The sequence below is a fragment of the Chelon labrosus genome (assembly GCF_963514085.1).
Source record: "Chelon labrosus genome assembly, chromosome: 23".
NCBI classification, from domain to species: Eukaryota; Metazoa; Chordata; class Actinopteri; order Mugiliformes; family Mugilidae; genus Chelon; species Chelon labrosus.
The window spans coordinates 3,922,547-3,941,043 of NC_140356.1; the positions used below are offsets into that span (position 1 = coordinate 3,922,547).

The following is an 18,497-nucleotide window of genomic DNA, read 5'->3' on the forward strand; positions in this document are numbered from 1 at the left end:
TTCAACTACAGAAAGGTCTCCTAGCAGGCATATAGATGGGGAGGCTGGAATACTACTAATAATAATGTATGTAATAATAATGTTGTTTTAGTATGTCATGGGGAATGAGTGAGTTGTGATCAAATATATCTTCCAAATGTATTATTCCTGCTTTTCTCCATGACTGAAAACATAAGGGCTTGTTTGTAATTTGGAAATCCAGATTGTGCCACAGTGGAGTGACACAAGCTGTACAAGCTCTACAAGCTGTCAGAGTCACTGCTATATATGGCTTTTTGAAACAGTTGTGTTTTTTGACTGACTGTGTAAGAAAGGGGAGGTCTGATATTGATATTTCTTGACAGTTGTTTTATGTCCAACCAGGGTTTCTGTGATAGTTGTGGATATTGAAACCATTTGGACATATACTGTAGATGATTTGTCATTTGATATAGTCTAAAGTTTGGGGCAGCCAGTCCTCCATGGTCTCTTGGTTTCTGCAGGGTGGAAAGTTTGATTCATGTTTCCAGTAGAAGTTATGACAGTCTAATGCATTAAACCACTGAGATGTGGGTTGGACTGGGGTCATAGCAAAAGGTAATTTATCTTAGGTAAAATGGACATTTTTACTGCTGCTATTCTTCCAGTTTGTGAGATGGGTATGGGGATTATTCCAGAGAGTGAGGTCTTCTTCTGTACTTTTTTTAGTAGTGGTGTGAAATTCATCAAGAACAACTCTGACAGCCTGGTGGAATCGTTGATGCCAAGATATCTGATGTTACCAGTTATTGTCAAGGGGAGTGTTTTAGTCGCAGAATTCCTGCCTTCCTGACAGATTGGAAGGATTTTAGATTTTGACCAGTTTATAGAATAATCAGAGTCTTGAGAAAGAGGATATAATATTTATAACTCTGGGAAGGGAAGAAGAGGGGGGAGGGAGAGAGAGGGGCAGGAGTTGATATATGCTTAGAAAGGTGGATACAGAGAGTTGTTTATGGATGGAGACAGTCAGTTAGGTGAGATGCTTTAATGATTTCTATTTTTTGCGAGTCTTACAGCCCGGTTCAGGTTGGCTCTAGCTGTTGTCAATGCCACCATGTCACCAGACTTGGAAGCGTCCTTCTGTGCTATCAGCCTTGTACGTACCTCACTGGTCATCCAGGGTTTCTCATTTAGTGAAGTGATTGTACCTTGTAACCTTCTTTCATGTGTCTAATGGCCAGTCTGATGTCGTCCACGCTTACTCCTCTGTAGTGCCCCTCTCAAGACCCATGGTGTCAGTGAAGTTTGTGTGATTTAGTTTGAATATTTTATTTGTTTTTCTATTGCAGTCCACTCCTATACTCCTCTGAACCCTGGAGTTCTGTTAAATCCACCATTCTGTTGCACCAGTCAAAGCTTATTATTGTATTGTATTATTGTAATTCATTACTGTCTAGCTGTCCAAATAGCTCTTTAAAAAGCCTCCAGTTGATTCAAAATGCCGCAGCAAGAGCATTGACAGGAATTAGCAAGAGAGATCATATTACTCCAGTTTTAGCTTCTCTTCACTGGCTCCCTTTAAAGTCTAGAATAGAATTTAAAATCCTCCTCCTTACATACAAGGCCCTTGAAGGCCTAGCTCCATCGTATCTTAAAGACCTTATTGTACCATATCATCCCAGCAGATCACTTCGGTCTGAAAGTGCAGGCCTACTTGTGGTTCCTAGAATTTCAAAAAGTAGAATGGGAGGTAGAGCTTTCAGCTATCAGGCTCCTCTCCTGTGGAACCAGCTCCCAGTTTGGGTTCGGGAGGCAGACACTCTCTCTATTTTTAAGGTCAGGCTTAAGACTTTCCTTTTTGATCAGGCTTATAGTTAGGGCTGGACTAAACCATCCCTTAGTTATGCTGCTATAGGCCTAGGCTGCTGGGGGACGATGCACCAAACACATGTCCTCCTTCTTTCTTCTCTCTCCTCTCTCGCATCCTCCACTTTCTTTTCTCTGGCACAGAGCTCTTGCCCTCTAATTTCCTATATACTACTAGTCATACAATTCTGTGCTATTACTATGTAGAATGTTTACTGCTGTGTGTGTCCCACCCCCCTTCCCCCCCCTTCCCCCCTCTTCTTGTGAGTATCTCTGGCCTGGAGTGGTGTGTTTCCTGTGGAGCTCTATACTACATCTGTTGTCGTGGTCTCATCAGCCTGCCCAGTCTTCATGGAATCCTGCAGTTATCCACTCCTACCTGAATGAACAATTCTCCAACCTGCCTATGACTCCTCTTACATTTTCAAACTGTCATGTAACATCATCAGTTTGTATCATAAGATTCCACATGTACACTTTAGTCAGATATGTGTATCTATGACAGATGTATGTTTATCTTGCTGTTCTCTTCTCTTCTCTCTTTGCTGTTCTCTTCTCTCTCTCTCTTCTGTCTGTACCCGGCTGGCCTTAGGCAGATGGGTCCCTCCATATGAGCTGGGTTCTGCTCGAGGTTTCTTCCTGTTAAAAGGGAGTTTTTCCTTGCCACCGTTGCCTTCAGGCTTGCTCTGGGGGTTTCAGGCCGGGTTTTTGTAAAGCGTCTTGAGACGATTTGTATTGTTATTGACGCTATATAAATAAAAAATTGAATTGAATTGAAAGCTTAGAGGGATATAACAGCGATGTAGTCATACACGCACATCATTTGAGTACAGTAGAGTTGAATGTGCGTACAATAGAATAGCTCTGATTTGACCCTATGATGAAATCCACAAGTTGTGTTACCAGTCTGATGACGTCTCATGATGTCAGACTATGTTTCTACAGGTAGAGTTTGTGTGATTGTAAAGTTAAACAGAAATGATACAGAGTGACATTTTCGCTACAAGATGCAAATTATTAGAAGTTTATACAAATTATTTGGAAATTAATCATTGGCTTTATCCCTTTAAACCTTCCCTTCCACACTGAAATGGTGAGTTCAAACTAAAAAAGCATTATCAGTTGTAACCATTGAGGTTCATGGAGCCAAATGCTTTGTCAATTTGAAATACACAAATGTAAATGCAACATAGATAGATAGATCTTTATTGTCATTCAAAATACACACCACAGGTGCACACATGAATGTTCGTTGCAAAAGGCTCAGATAACAGCATTTAAAGCATCTTTTTTTTTTTTTTAAATAAATGTCTAAAAACCAAAACAGTAAAAAAGTATAAACACAAACAGTAAACAGTAATAAATATTAGAATAATAAGGTGCATGAGAATACTGTACTGGATAATTGCACTGAAAATATTGCACTGGATGTTGTATCATCCTCAAAACCTGACAACAGACTACAGACTGTTATCTATTTGCAGTTCAGAAGTCTTGTGGCCTGAGGTATGAAGCTGTTGCAGAGCTTGGCTGTTCTGCACCTCAGGCTGCGGTATCTCCTGCCAGAGACCAGCAGAGAGAACTGTCCATGATGTGGATGTGTACGGTCTCTGATGATATTTTTTGCTCGCGACAGACAGTATTGTGCACCCGTGTCTTTGATGAAAGGAAGAGAAGTCCCGATAATCTTCTCTGCTGTTCTCACCACTCTCTGGAGGCCTTTCCAGTCTGCAGCTGAACAGCTGCCACACCATAGAGTGATGCTGTTGGTCAGTATACTCTCTCTATGGTGCTCCTGTAGAACGTGGTGAGGATGTTGGCGGGCAGATGTATCCTTCTCATCCTGTGAAGGAAGTGCAAATCCTGCTCCGCTCGCATTATCAGAGATGTGGTGTCCTAGGTCCAGAGTAGATTGTTTGTTATGTGCACCCCCAGGAACTTGGTGCTTTCTACCACCTCCATTGCTGTGTTGTTAATAATCAGTGGAGAATTGGAGGGTGGGCTCTTCCTGAAGTCAACAGTGAGTTATTTTGTTTTGTCGACATTCAGGAGGAGATTGTTCCGCCTGCACCAGTCAGCCAGATGCAGCACCGCCTCTCTTTAGGCCCGGTCGTTGTCATTCCAAATCGAGCCCACTACTGTGGTGTCATCTGCATACTTTATGATGTGGTTAGTAGGGGACCTGCAACGTAGTCATGTGTAATCAGTGTGAAGAGTAACAGACTCAGGACGTAGCCCTGAGGAGAGCAGGTACTCAAGGTGATGAATGAGTAGGTGTTCTTCCCCACATATTTTTCTGGCACTGGTATGATGGTGGCCTGCTTGATGCATGATGGTACAGTGGCCTGGTCCAGGGAGATGTTATAAATGTCCGTCAGAACCGAGTCCAGCTGGTCTGCACACTCCCTGAGAACTTTCCCGGGAATGTTGTCTTTTCAGGGTCCTGCAGACATCAGCTCTTTTAAGCTGCAGTGCCTGCTCATCCTGCTGTGGTGCTGTTTTCCTCGCCGGGGTGATGTTCAGCGCCTCAAACCTCCAAAAACAATTGTTGAGGTCGTTTGAGAAGTCAGTGTCATCCTTGCAGGGAGCTTGGGTTCCCTTGTAGTTTGTGATCGCCTGGATGCCATGCCACATATTCCTGGTGTTGTTTGGGTCGTGGAAAAACTCCTGGATTTTGAGTCTGTGTGCATGCTTTGGTTGAGATTTCTTGACACAGACATAGCATATTTGTTCACATTGATGCTCTGGTTGTATGTTGCTGCTGCTCTGAACACGTCCCAGTCCGTACATTTCTGTCGTCACCCAAAGCTTCACAATATTAGGCCTTCCACAGGCAGGAACAAACAACATATAAGCAGACACTTCCGATCAACCAGCTTTGACACTCAATGTGATGTGTAGTTTTCAAAATTATAAAATAAAAACTCTATTGTGGAATAGACGTTGGAAATGGAATTATTTTGAATGAAAACTGCTGATATTAAATAAGAAGGAATCCTCAATAAACCACACAAAATACTTAAATAGCTTAGAAAGATTTATTGAAGAAATTTGTTATTTTTGTTGTATTGATTTATAGAATTATTTATACCATGATGAATTTAACTGATGAACATTACAGAGGTCAGTAAAAGAGTAACAAAGTAAGAGGCAAAAAAGGAAACACAAAAAAGACAAAGCTGTAACATTATTTCTGATATGATAGTGACTTTAAACAGCAGTGAACTGTGAGACCAACACACCATGAGCCCACTATACTGAAACTGCAACTCTCCTAAAATGGGTGCTTATATCATATCTTAGCATTTTTGTCTTTTCTTTAAATCAGAGAACTGAAACACTCCAGAAACTTGAATCTCCAGGAGTAGAAAGTCTAAACATTCTTCAACAACTTTTCTAGTTATACAACAGAGAATTTTACAGTGATTCAGCATCTCAGTACTTTTCACCACAGCTGACATTATGCAAGAAATGAGAATAGACTGATAAACTTGTGCATGACCTGTTGAGATAAATTACATGAAGTCCAGATCACCTTTGGGTTAAATGTCGTTCAGGTAGTCTTCTCCATAGTCAATGATTTTTCTCATTACACTCAGTATCAGTGAGTCAGCGTCTGTCTCAATTTCTGAGTGGTAGTTCTTCACTGGAAAGATGCAGTTCAGTGGAATACCCAGCAGCACACTCAGTTGTTCCATCTGAGTTTAAACAAAATGTAATTGAAGAAAAACTTAGATTTTGCCACAATTCTGATATTTCTAAATAAGTGAATTCATTCCAAGCTAATGAAAAAAACAAACAAACAAAAAAAAAAACACTTCAAACATACCTGTTTCTTCAGCTGCTTGCTCTTGTAGGCATTCTTTATGTTTTCATTCAGCTCAGGATAGGCTTCATCAATTTTGGTAAGAATAGCAACTTGGGGAATCCCTGAGAGCACAGAGTGGAAACCAAGGCTGACAGTTTCATGCTATCTGAAATAAGAAATTGTGAAACAATTACAGCTCTTTAAAAAACTACGTATTCTCTCACCTATGTCACTGGCTGCTCCTCTGATATCCCTTATCTTTAGTGTAGACTCATCATCCATTATGTTCAGTGTGGTGGCAGGAACAACACAAACCAGAACATGAACCCGGTCCTCTGTAGTTGGGTAATGGTTGTAGTCGTGATCGGTCTCAGTCAAGGGAGAGCTGGGATTGAACTTGAAACAAATATATAGAATAGGAAAAGTCATTTTTATATATATGAAGATTTTTTGTAGGTTGATTACTAAATGGTGCACACTGTACTGAATGTTTGATAGGGTCTGTAGTGATTGTACCTTGTAACCTTCTGTCACGTGTCCCATCATGGCCAGTCTTATATCATCCACACTAACTCCTCCGTTAGTGCCCCTCTCAAGACCCATGGTGTCGGCGAAGACGAAAGGGTAAAAGGTTCCTGGTTGACCTTTATGGATTTTATAACTTCTGTACTGTTAAAAAGAAAACAACAAAATAGACTTACTGTGACAATGGTACCACAGTTTGTGAGTTGCTCAGTGATTTAGTTTGAATGTTCCATTTATTATTCTATTGCAATCCACTCCTATACTCCTCTGAACCCTGGAGTTCTGTTAAATCCACCATTCTGTTGTTGTCCAGTCAAAGCTTTGTGGGATATAACAGCGATGTAGTCATACATGTCATTTGAGCACAGTAGAGTTGAATTTGTGTACAACAGAATAGCTCTGATTTCACCCTATGATGAAATCCACAAGTTGTGTTACCAGTCTAATGATGTGCCATGATACCAAACTATGTTTGACTTTGGACAGGTAGAGTTTGTGTGATTGTAAAGTTAAACAGAAATGATCAGTAAATATGTACTTACAGGGCCTGAAGTTAACTTTTTTGGCCACAGTAGTTTTTTACCAGCCAAATTTTTTTTGTGCCTAAAATAAAGGTGAACGACTCAGAAAATGCATAAGAATGGTTCTTGAACTTGTACAGAATACACATTAAAGTGCTGTCTGGTTATTAACCAACTTAACCAATCTCATTTATGACTAGACCTACATAATGATTACAACTGTATCTGACCTGGTGTCGTGGCAGGCATTTAGAATAAAAAATAACATAAAAACAAACAGCCAATCATCTCACTGACGGTCTCATTTATTTAGTTAACTGCAATCCATTAGTCACTGTAGTGTGTTCAGTTTATTTATTTATTTATTTTTTTACATTTTCGATTTTAATCACATTTATATCAAAAGACTATTTTTAAGTTTGTACATATTATAAGTTCATGTTGCTTTTTAAAGACAAGAGTCTAATATTTTGACTGAATAACATTTAGATAAACATTTAGATAAACAACAACAATCAGTCAGGGGGGTATTCCAGAAAGCAGGTTTACCGCTAACTCTGGGTATGTAAACCCAGAGTTAGCGGTAAACCTGGGATTTCGGTTCCAGAACGCTCAAATATGATCAGGCTATGTAAGTAACTATGGTAACATAGGCTCTGAACTTAACTGGGTATGTAAACCCAGAGTTAGCGGTAAACCTGCACTGTAAACCCGAACAGTACAACAAACTCATAACTATTACCGGCAACTAAATCAAAGTGGGGTAATTAGTTAACCCGACACTGAAACATTAAGTATTCTGAACGAATAATAGCGTTTTGATTTCACAGGGATAAGTATGTTTAAGTGAACACCGTCACTTAACTTGAAACGTTTAGGCAGAGCCCGTCTACGGAGAGCCTTCCCACTCTCTATTAAGTCCCATTGTAACGAATTGTGGTTGCAGTTCCACCAGATTTCCACTGGGGGCGATCGCCATGAGTGCAACATGAATGGGACTCTATGGAGCTAAACGGCTAAATGTGTCTCTTTCACCCGATTGTCGTTGAGAAATCTCAGATTTGATTGTAGGTTTTGCAAGTTCAACATGGGTTATAGGTCAAAAGTTGAATGAACGAGAACTTATGTCCTTTCGTTTTCTTACAGGTTGAGTTGTTGTTGCCCATAACACGCTAGCATTGTGCTAATGAACGCTGATTGGTCAGTGAATGACTGATTACGACCAGATCCCGCTTGACGGCATCGTGGCATCCGAAGCGGGACCAGAATGTTAAGACGGACTTTTTCGCCCAAGTTTTTTTTTTTTCGGCCCGGTTTTTTAAAACAACGAAACAGAAACTCTTCTAGCACGAGTATTTACCCGTGTCAGCTGTGTTGTCCATGCCTCGAGAGAAAAGAAAGTGCAGAGCGCGAAAGCACCAAAGCAGTGACTGAAGGATTGCCGTAAAGCAGTATCTGGTCGTACGATGTGTATGACGTCATTGACATTTTAAAATACTTTTTAAAGCAAAATAAGTGACTCTAAAAAATCTAACACCCAGCAGTGTGTCATTTCTTTGCATCTCCTTTCAAATTCAATATTCAAATTACTGCACAAAAAATTATATCCTGAGAAAAGTGGATTTTGAGGGGTACTGCTCCATAGACCGCCATTCATTCTGCACTCGTCCTGAGAGCGCCCTCATATGGAATCAGAGTGGAACTGCAACAGTTCAGAACCCGGAAGTTCAGTGAGAGTGGAACTTCTCCCCATATTAGACGTTCTCTGGTTTAGGTTAACAGGCGTACGTGAGGGGACGTGACGTCTGACGTCACTACATCCAACTGTTCAGGGCACGCATTCAGAAAATTCAAGATGGCTGGACCTTAGCGAGGGATGCGACCGGAGCGAAGAAAGGAGGTAAAACATTCATATTAATCAAAAAACCTGCACAACAACGCACATTTGTTGCTGTGCTGTTGTAAAATTGTCTTTTATCTGTGTTTTGTGTTCCGGGGGACCCTGATTTCAGGATTTGAAAGTTTTGCGCGCGCGACGGTGTAACTTAACGTAACGTTACAAAAGTTCAGCAAAAGTTCAATACAGCCTAGTTTTGTTAAACGATGTGAACGTGTGTAATGAAGTTACATGCTGCGATACTAGACTTATTTCCGACTGGTTTAAACTGAAGCGTACTTTGTAATTATCGTCAGTGTCGCTACTCAGCCCAGGTCGCTAACGTTACGTTACTTCGTTATTTCGTTACAACAACGTAACGTTAAGGGCAGTGGAAAGAGCCGTTCTTTGCCTTGAAAAAATATGCAGAGGACGACTTGTTTCAAATATTCGTGAGATGTTTGAATAAAGGCAGCTGCTACATATGTGAATGTTTTTTTTTTTATCAGACATTGCAAAAATGCACTAAACATAGGTTTGTGCTCTCTCTTATGTTATAGTGCCAGAGCGGTTTTGTCATCCTGAGCAACCCTGAGCAACAGACAGCGTTGGTGAATTTTTTGGTAAGTATTTGTTTATTTAAAAACACTAGGGGTGTAACGGTACATGTATTCGTATTGAACCGATTCGGTACGGGGCGTTCGGTTCGGGCCAGCGCGGAGAACGATTTAGGGAGCCATTTTTTTTTCCCACTTCGGTGCCTCACTGTCTCTTCTCCCCCATGTGTTGTGCGTGTGCTCTGCAGATGCTGCAGAGCCAATGTGTTTTTTTTTCTTCGGTGCCTCACTGTCTCCTCTCCCTGACACTCTCCCTCGTGCCATGCCTGCTCTCACACATCTTGACCAATCACGTTCGGCTTTCAATTAAAAAAGTGGAGGAAAAAAGCAACTTTTTTTTCTCCACTTTTTTTGCATGAAAGCTGAAAATGTTTTAAACTTTATATAGTTTTTATACTTTTAATAATTAATCATTTATTTTGTAGACTTTGTTCAAGTGGCACTTGCGTTTAAAATAGTTAAAAGTTTGCCTAATTATGTCTTTATTTTTATGTTGTATAATTTATTTTGTGGCATTTTTTCAAGGTTGAGTGTGTTTGTAAAATAAAGCCATAAAGGATAAATATTTGATGTCATGTATGTATTTTACATTAGTAATTTATTTTTTCAGGCAGTTTTGCATTATTTTGGGTGATAAATTAGTTAGTAAGTTTTATTTATATAGCACATTTTTACACAGCATGCACTGACCAAAGTGCTTTACAATGTCAAAAATAAAAATATAATAACATTTAAAAATATAAAAATAATAATAACAGCAATAATATCATTATTATAATAATAATAATAATAATAATAATAATAATAATAAAACCAATTAATAAAATGCGAGGAGCCGTCTGGGAGCCGAAAGAGCCGGCTCCTTATAGTAAGCAGAGCCAAAAGAACCGGCTCTCCAAAAAGAGACGAAATTCCCATCACTAGGAGTGGAGATGGGGGCTGTGGCTCCTATCTCCTCTCTGTCTGTCTGCCTGTCCCTCTGTCCGTGCGTCCGTCTCCCTCTCTCTCTCTGTCTGTGTTGCGCACCGAGCTCCAGCAGCTGTGGATCAGCTGCAGACGCGCCGCCAATAGCAGGCACATGTCGCTGCTGTGTTGACACTACGTGCCGTCGTGATGTTATTCATTCATTTATTTAATCATTTGCGGCCGAATGGTTGCATCTTCAGGCAGCCGCTGTGGCATTTGCCCACATTGCCCTGTGGTCAGTCCGTCACTGGCTTCAACTGTTAGTGCTGCACTTTACATGTGTAAAAAAAAAAAAAATTGTATCAGGGACAGTGTACTTACAACATAACATTAGTAGGTGAGTAAAATAATTAGATTTGACTAAAACATGTAAATTTGGTTTAGAAAAATTCCTAATAAACAAGCAAATTTATGTTTTGCATTTGGTTGTCTTACTGTACTGAAAATGAACCGAACCGAGACCTCAAAACCGAGGTACATACCGAACCGTGACTTTTGTGTATCGTTACACCCCTAAAAAACACCTTTGGTTATGACGTTCATCATGATTTGGAAATTAATTACATGTGTTTATTCTCTCCCTGCAGGATTTGTGTGACCTCTTCTGCCCACCCCAGTTCACGGTAAATGGATTGGAAGTGCAAGTTGTGCTCTGTATCCTTGGAGACACGTGCAAAGTTATTTAGGCATTATCAATTGCACCATAACCACTTCTCAAGAGTCAGCCCTCTACCATGTTTGTACAGTGACTGCATTTGTACTTTCCAGTCATTTAATGCAGTTAAAGCTCATTTGTCACGGTGTCATAGTGATACAGGCAGAATAAATTTGGCTGATGGTTCACAGTCAGGAAGTGCATTTTTTACATGTCCCTTGTGTGGCACCAAGCAGCCATTTTCTGAGGCATCACTATTTTCTCATTTAAGGGGGCATTTAAGAAATCATGAAGTGGTAGTATGCCCATACAATAACTGCAGTTACAGTACAAATGCATACTCGTCCTTCAATGCACACAAAAGCCGAAACCATGCAGACAGTTCAGATTTTGATACAAATATTGTATGTTCAGAAAAGAATGGTACGCCTGGTGAAAATGTTGAGGAGGGACCTGCTCAGTGTGAGAGCTCAGACACCTTTGACTCTGTTGAGCTAGAGAGTCAGTGTGACACAGACACTTTAAGAGCGCAGCTGCACCAAAGTTTAGCATCGCTATTCTTAAAGATGAAAACAATTCTTCATGTGTCTGACTTGGCGACTCAGGACATAGTGGAGAATCTGACACAAATCTTTTCCCTGTCCCAGCCTCTAGTCAAACAATCTCTTAGAGAAGTCTTAGAACATCATGACATCTCTGTCAGTGAAAATACTCTCGATGACATAGTTACTGCTGTTCTGGAAAGCAACATTCTTGTAAACGCCACAGCTAAAGGTAGAGAGTTATCTACAACTAAAAGAAGGAAAACATTTGTTGAGAAAAACTACCCTGTGGTGAAGCCTGTAGAGTATGTGCTGGACCCAGGACACACAGCAGTCTATGTTCCTGTTCTTGACATGATTCAGAAAATGTTCAAACATACAGACATTCTGGACAAAATTCTAGAAACAAAGATGTCACAGGAAGGTCATTTCATGAGCCACCAAGATGGCTCATACTATAAAGAGAATGAATTATTCTCTTCCTCAGATGATCTAAAGCTACCACTCATTTTGTACATTGATGATCTGGAAATAGCAAACCCACTTGGAACATCACGGAAGATACATAAACTATGTTCAGTCTACTGGGTATTAGCTGATCTGCCGAGTAAATATAGATCATCATTGCATGTGCTTCAGTTAGCAGCATTATGTAAGGTGTCTGACGTTCAGCGGGTTGGATATGAAAGACTGTTTGCTCCTCTTTTGCGAGACATCCAAACTCTTGAGCAAGATGGTGTTTTTATTGAGTCCATCGGTAAAGCCATAAAGGGAACAGTCTTGGTTGTCGTGGCTGATAATCTTGCAGCTCATGCATTAGCAGGATTTACCAAGTGTTTCAGAGCTCAGTATGTGTGTAGATTCTGCACAGCTACCAGAGACCAAATTCAGGCTCATGATGTTGGGAGTGGAGAATTCAGTATGCGGACAAAAGCCAGTCATGATGTTGATGTTGATGCTGCACTGCATGGGGTTGGTCAGAGTGGTGTTCAGGGAGGCTGTGTTCTGAGGCAGGGTCTACAGTATTTTCATACAGTCACAGGCTTCCCACCAGATGTCCTGCACGATCTTCTTGAGGGCATTGTGCCCGTAGAGCTGGCCCTGTGTATTGGGAAAATGATACATCATAAATACTTCACCCTGGAGTATTTAAACAGAAAAATTGTCTCATTCCCATACAAGCATGCAGACAAGGTTGACAGACCTCAGCCTATCCCAAAGACCTTCACTGTGAAGAAATCAATTGGTGGCAATGGCCATGAAAATGCTACTTTGCTCAGACTGCTTCCATTGATCATTGGTAGTAAAGTTCCAGAAGAGGATGGAGCATGGAGTGTACTCATGGATTTGAAAGAGATAGTAGAGCTGATGATTTGCCCAGTGTTTACAGATGAATCCATCCAGTATTTGCAAATGAAGACACAGGACCATAGACACCTGCTGCAGGAAGTTTTTCCTGATTTCACACTCAGACCAAAGCATCACTACACTGAGCATTACGCTGACCTCATACGTTGTTTTGGACCTCTTGTCCACTTGTGGACGATGAGATTTGAGGGAAAGCACTGCTTTTTCAAGCGCGTTGTACATGACACACAAAACTTCAAGAATGTTTTGAAAACACTTGCAAACAGACACCAACACATGATGGCATACTCTCTCAGTGCCCCATCCTTCTTCAAACCTCACCAGCAGACATCTAGTGTCTCATCTGTGATGGTATCAGGGCTTCCTGATGTTGCAAAGGCATATGTCGAACACATGACAGACAGCAACATGATTTACAGCACATCAGTTGTCAGTGTTGATGGAACTGATTATGGCGTGGAGATGTTTGTGTCTGTGGGACAGGAGGGAGGTTTGCCTCAGTTCAGCAAAATTGAACAGATTCTCCTTGTTGATAACCAGATCGTCTTTCTTTGCAAGACACACACATCATATTACATTGAGCATCTGAGATCTTATGAACTTTCACCAGGGAACTTGGCTGTCCACCTTTTAAAAGAGCTCAATGACACTTTGCCTCTCTCTGCATACAGAACAGATGGAAGACTGCTCTTAACACCAAAACGGTTCATATTACTAGACTGACATCTCAGCTCATTTAAGGTAAATGGCTAATATGGTAACTTTATTCAAAGATCATTCTTAATCACAATCACACTAACTCTATTTACTGTTTTTTTTGTTGTTGCAGTACATCAACACATCAAGATATGGCTGCTCCGCAGAAATTTGTGCTCCGTGTATGTGTTGAAACAGATGTTGCCATGAAGCTCATCCTCACCGAGCGACCACAGTCAGTAGAAGAGCTCAAGAATATAATGCAAGAGAAGTTTAAGCCAAGGCTGGACTGTGAATTTACCCTTCAATATGAAGATCCTGACTTCGATGGACAGCTCAGTGTTCTTATGGATATTCAGGAGCTCCCTGAAAAAGGAACACTGAAAGTGGTGAGACCTGAAAGCGATGTATCCTCCACTGGAAGCTCCGACACAGACATACTCCCACATGTGCCTTTAAGACAGCGTCAGAAAAACTGGCCAGATTGTTTCCCTGTGCCAACTTTTTCTTATGAAGTTGAGCATGTATGTGCACAGGGAAATGCTGCCTTTGAAAGTTCTGGGAAGACAGTGAAATTAACAAGAGCCCAAAAACACAATATCCTGGAAAACATGGCTGAAACAATGTACAACTTCAAGCCATATCCACATGACAAGGAAGTGGGTATGGCTGCTGAAGCTCTAGTAGCAGCTCATCCATGCCTCCGAGAACATGGGAGTAAGAATGGATGGTATGGATGGAAGGTGGCCTTGAAGTTCAAGATGGGGAATTTTCGCACTAAGTTGGCCAGATCTGGTTGTGCAGAGGTCTCCATCAATGCAGGCAAGAGAAGCCAAACCAATCCTGAAAATGATCATCCTCATTCCAACATCAAAAGAGCCAGAAGAGCCGAAGTTAATTTCCTACCCAACTTCCCCAGGGGAGAGAATGAGGCAACCTTGGAGGAAATGAGAGTACAAATCGTACAAGAGACTGAAAAGACAGAGAGAGACCAGATACTGATAGAAAAGCTCATGCACACAACCTTTGCCCTTCGCCGCCAACACATTGTTCAAGGAAGTCCACAGGTGCAGGAATTCCTGGAGAAATGGCCAGCGTTGCGAATTCAGTCACAGGTAAATATATAGTATGTTTTAATTAGTAATAGTTAATAAAAGTTATTGATAGTTAACATTTCATGTCGTAGATATCAACTCAACATTGTTTTTACACCTAAATATTTGTGTGTACAGGTGTTTGCAGAGTTCCATCGCATCACAAACGTGAATCTACGCAACCAGTTTTACTGTGAACTTGACCGATACACACCAAAGCTTGTTGCACTGTATCGACAGAAGTCCTCAAGGACTGGAAAGGGAGCAGAGGCACTGCGAGAGATGCTGAGAATTTATGACTTGGAGGTAAGTTTATGTTTGACTTTTCCATGGGGACAATGCTGATCATATAATGTGTTGTCATTACAGATTACAGATGCCTTGATAGTCAGTCATCCTGCTGAATCATAGATAGATTACTATTTTCAACATGACTGCATAACTTCATAACTGAAGCATTACATTGTTATACCAGTGACACGGACTGGGCATGCTGGCAAAAATATTTCTATAAAGATTTTTTTCTCAATCTAGGAAGAACATGACATCAACATGCGACGCACTCTGGCTCTTCGCGCGCTTCCAGTGTATCTCCGGGAGGATGACACTGAATTCTACAAAACCTTTAATGTAAGTATTAGGGTTTCAGACAGGTATCTGCTAGTCACACACAGCCCCCACCCCTCCCCTACACATATTGTCTCTGCAGCCAGAGCTGCTTCACTCTCGCACACACAGTGATTAATCTCTGTTTAGCTTGACTCTAGCTCATGTTACTCTCTTCAGTACTCTTCAGTTTTCTTCAGCTCGCCTCTAAGTTTCTATGATATTTAGAGTTACTTAGGCTTCAATCTGCCTCCTCATGCTCCACTCCAGTATCATATTTCTACAGCAATAAGTACATATTACATAATATGTGATTATAATTTTTTTTATGTTGATTGCCCTGCTAATGATCAATAGGATTGGTTTTCACTTTCAGCATGTGTAAATACAGTAGATAGTAGCAACAAATTTCTAGTGAAGGTGATTCAGATCCATGCATGTAGCCATGTAACTTGAGCCCTCCACTGTATCTAGAATATGACAGACTGAGACCCAGCATCTGATAAAATGACAGTTTCAGTCAGATGTGGAGAGGAGAGAAGAGGATAGAGGAGAGGATATAGGAGAGTTGAGGGAGAGAAGAGGGGAAGGAACGATGATATTTAAGTTACTTGGTTAACTTGTTATGAAAGGAATAATATACCGTATTTTGGCTCTATAAACAAGGATTGTGTTACATCCCTCTGGATTGGTCGTTATAATTAATTTTCTTGTGTTTTGCAGGGTGAAGATGAGATGGAGACCACTGACACACCGCTAGCGCTCCTCTCTGTGGTCCCTGACTCCACTGGTTCCATCAGCTTCAGCCCTGAGAGCATATCCATTGTGATAGAGGATGAAGTTGTTATGAGCGAGCTTCCCAGGTTGGCTGATGCATTTGTGGTGCTGCTTGGTTTAATCTATGCATTACACTTGGATTATCCAAAGAAACTCACTCACACATTCACATTCGTCCAGAAAGTGCTGATGTGTCTGGATGATAACAAACCATTGAAACCATGCCTACTCTCCCTGAAAAATGATTTGTTAAAGGAATAAACAAGCTGAAAAAGGGATGCCCGACTGAGCAGGCATGCACAAATGTAATTAATATCAGCAACATTAGTACAGCCATGTTGTTCTGTTGCTCATTCTTAAATGTGTTTGATAGTATAGACTGTTAAAACGTGGAAAGCACTGTTAAAAGCTTTTTGTGTATGCCCAGTGGGCTTTCTTTAAGTTAAGCATGAGATTTTTTGTTTACTTTATTGTACTGCCTCCTTGACCTCATTGATCAGTATGCCCTCATTTTTAAAGGGATAGTTTACCCAAAATTGAAATTTCACTCATTATCTACTCACCCTCATGTCAACTAAGGGCTGGGAGAAGTTTCAGAGTCCTCCGTGGTTTCTCTGAGTTACAGGGGGTCTCGGTGTAGCAGTGCATGTCCATATAACGATTGCAAATGGATACCAACTGTCTTTGTAACAAAAGGACACACCAAATACCTGCATGTTACTCGTATGTAACGTCCGTTTTGTATTGAAGCCCCAAGATGCAAAATTTGTCCCAAAAAAATTGAATAAGTCTATATTTCAAACTTGTTTTGTCGCGAAAGCTTTTCGAAGCTGGACCCTGGTTCGTCCAAATTTGACAGACCAGGAAGAGGAGCTTCTGCGACAAAACAAGCTTGAAATATAGAATAGTTAAATTTTTTTTCCCAGAACAATTTCTCATTTCAGGGCTTCAATACAAGACGGACATTACATACGAGCAGTATGGAGGTATTTGGATGTTTTTTGGTGTGTCTTTTTGTTATGAAGACAGTTGGTTTCCATTTGCAACTGTTGTATGGACATGCACTGCTACAGCCAAACCCCCTGTAACTCAGAGAAGCCACGGATAACTCTGAAACTTCTCCCAGCCCTTAGTCGACATGAGGGTGAGTAGATAATGAGTGAAATTTCAATTTTGGGCGAACTATCCTTTTAATGGCCATTCAGTTATTTATTTCAATTATATTTTCTTTTATTTATTGTATTTTATTCTGTTTTATTTGGTATGTTTTTGATTTTCCTCATTTGCACAAATTTAGATATCTATGCTGCTGCTTTTATAAGATATTTTTATTATTATTTGAGGAAATACAGTGCAGAGATGGGGAAGTTTGCTCATTCCAAATTATTCAAAATAGGCAGCTAAATATATATGTGTAAAAAAAATAATGTTTGACTCCAGGTGTTGCACTTTAATGTTATTTGACATTTCACAGTTTTACTAAGCCTGATATATTGTTCTGAAAAGAAAAAATGTTTAAATGGAACAGTTGTTAATGCCTTTTTAAAAGGTCGGTTTTAAGGTGCTGTTTTATACACTAATAAATTATTGCAATTCTGAGGAACACTTTAGTCAAGAACCTTTTTTTGCATGGATGGTGGAGGGGGAGTGGGGGGGGGGGGTACAAAACACATCTCTCTGAAAACAGGGCGTCTTGTACATTTTTAAGTTGGCAAGTCATAAATATATTAACTTCATTAAGGTGTAATATTTTGAGTAGATAGAATTGATATAATATACATTGTTTTCAGTTAGTTTTTTCAAGTCCATGTGATTCACTTTTTATAAGTATATTCAGTCAAATAATTTAAGTATGAAGAAGACATAAATATTAAGTTAAGGAAATTTAAAAAATATATCAACCTTAAAATATAAATTAAGTCACGTGACAAAATTTTTTTTAAGTATAGTGTAACTCAAAAAATTTATCACAATAACTTAAAAGTTCTTACGTAATCAGTTACGACAAAAATTTTGAGTTTTCTGAACTTATTCGGGTTTACAGTGTGGGATTTCGGTTCCAGAACGCTCAAATATGATCAGGCTATGTAAGTAACTATAGTAACATAGGCGCTGAACTTAACCTGGTAGGGGTAGGTTTTGTTCAGGTTATGTTCGGGTATTTAAGTGCACGTTCAGCCAGGCCGCTGTTTCCACACTTGTCACACAATGACGTTTCCTTTTGAGGAAGATCCAATTGACATTGAAGCACAAATCATTCGGGCTATTCACCGTGAGAGGGTATAAGACCACGACTTGATATCCTTTCTTTTCCTGATGAGTTTTTGCCAGAGCACTACTGTTTTTCTGCGGAATCTTTAATATATTTAAACAACATTCTCCATCCCCACATTTCGAACGTTACGCATCGTGGATTCGCTCATCGTAATTGTTGCGCGTGCGATAGCCTATTGCACAACATTGCAACGTTGCGCAATTAATTAGTTCCTGCTATTGAGGAGCAGATAGGAACACATTCAGCAACTTGACATCAGAGATGGTCAAAGAATGCGTGATGAAATCTGTCACAATCACTTCAACCAAAAAAAAAGAAATAAATGCACGTAAGACTGTTTCACA

At 40.2% G+C, this 18,497-nt stretch overlaps 1 protein-coding gene across 3 annotated transcripts; it reads left to right on the forward strand.

Annotated features, from left to right (window-relative positions):
• Positions 1–8,529: 8,529 nt before the first annotated feature.
• Positions 8,530–17,512, forward strand: LOC311508680 (uncharacterized protein). Of its 3 annotated transcripts, none has more exons than XM_084573585.1 (8): positions 8,530–8,581; positions 9,118–9,180; positions 10,728–10,763; positions 13,377–13,446; positions 13,535–14,516; positions 14,634–14,801; positions 15,030–15,125; positions 15,825–17,512. In XM_084573585.1, exons 5-8 carry the CDS (start codon positions 13,554–13,556, stop codon positions 16,137–16,139), a joined length of 1,542 nt encoding a protein of 513 aa, XP_084429711.1. In that variant the 5' UTR covers positions 8,530–8,581; positions 9,118–9,180; positions 10,728–10,763; positions 13,377–13,446; positions 13,535–13,553; the 3' UTR covers positions 16,140–17,512. The 3 variants fall into 3 exon arrangements, with proteins under 3 accessions (XP_084429711.1, XP_084429712.1, XP_084429713.1); XM_084573586.1 differs by having other exon boundaries at positions 13,382–13,446; XM_084573587.1 differs by lacking the exons at positions 10,728–10,763; positions 13,377–13,446; positions 13,535–14,516 and having other exon boundaries at positions 8,552–8,581.
• The last annotated feature ends 985 nt before the right edge of the window (positions 17,513–18,497 follow it).

What these genes read in the sequence shown, in the direction of transcription:
- LOC311508680 (XM_084573585.1), top strand. Translation starts at nt 13,554, where the DNA reads ATGGCTGCTCCGCAGAAATTTGTGCTCCGTGTATGTGTTGAAACAGAT. An exon ending in CGTTGCGAATTCAGTCACAG is followed by an intron (nt 14,517 to 14,633) that starts GTAAATATATAG and finishes TTGTGTGTACAG; the next exon opens with GTGTTTGCAGAGTTCCATCG. An exon ending in AATTCTACAAAACCTTTAAT is followed by an intron (nt 15,126 to 15,824) that starts GTAAGTATTAGG and finishes TGTGTTTTGCAG; the next exon opens with GGTGAAGATGAGATGGAGAC.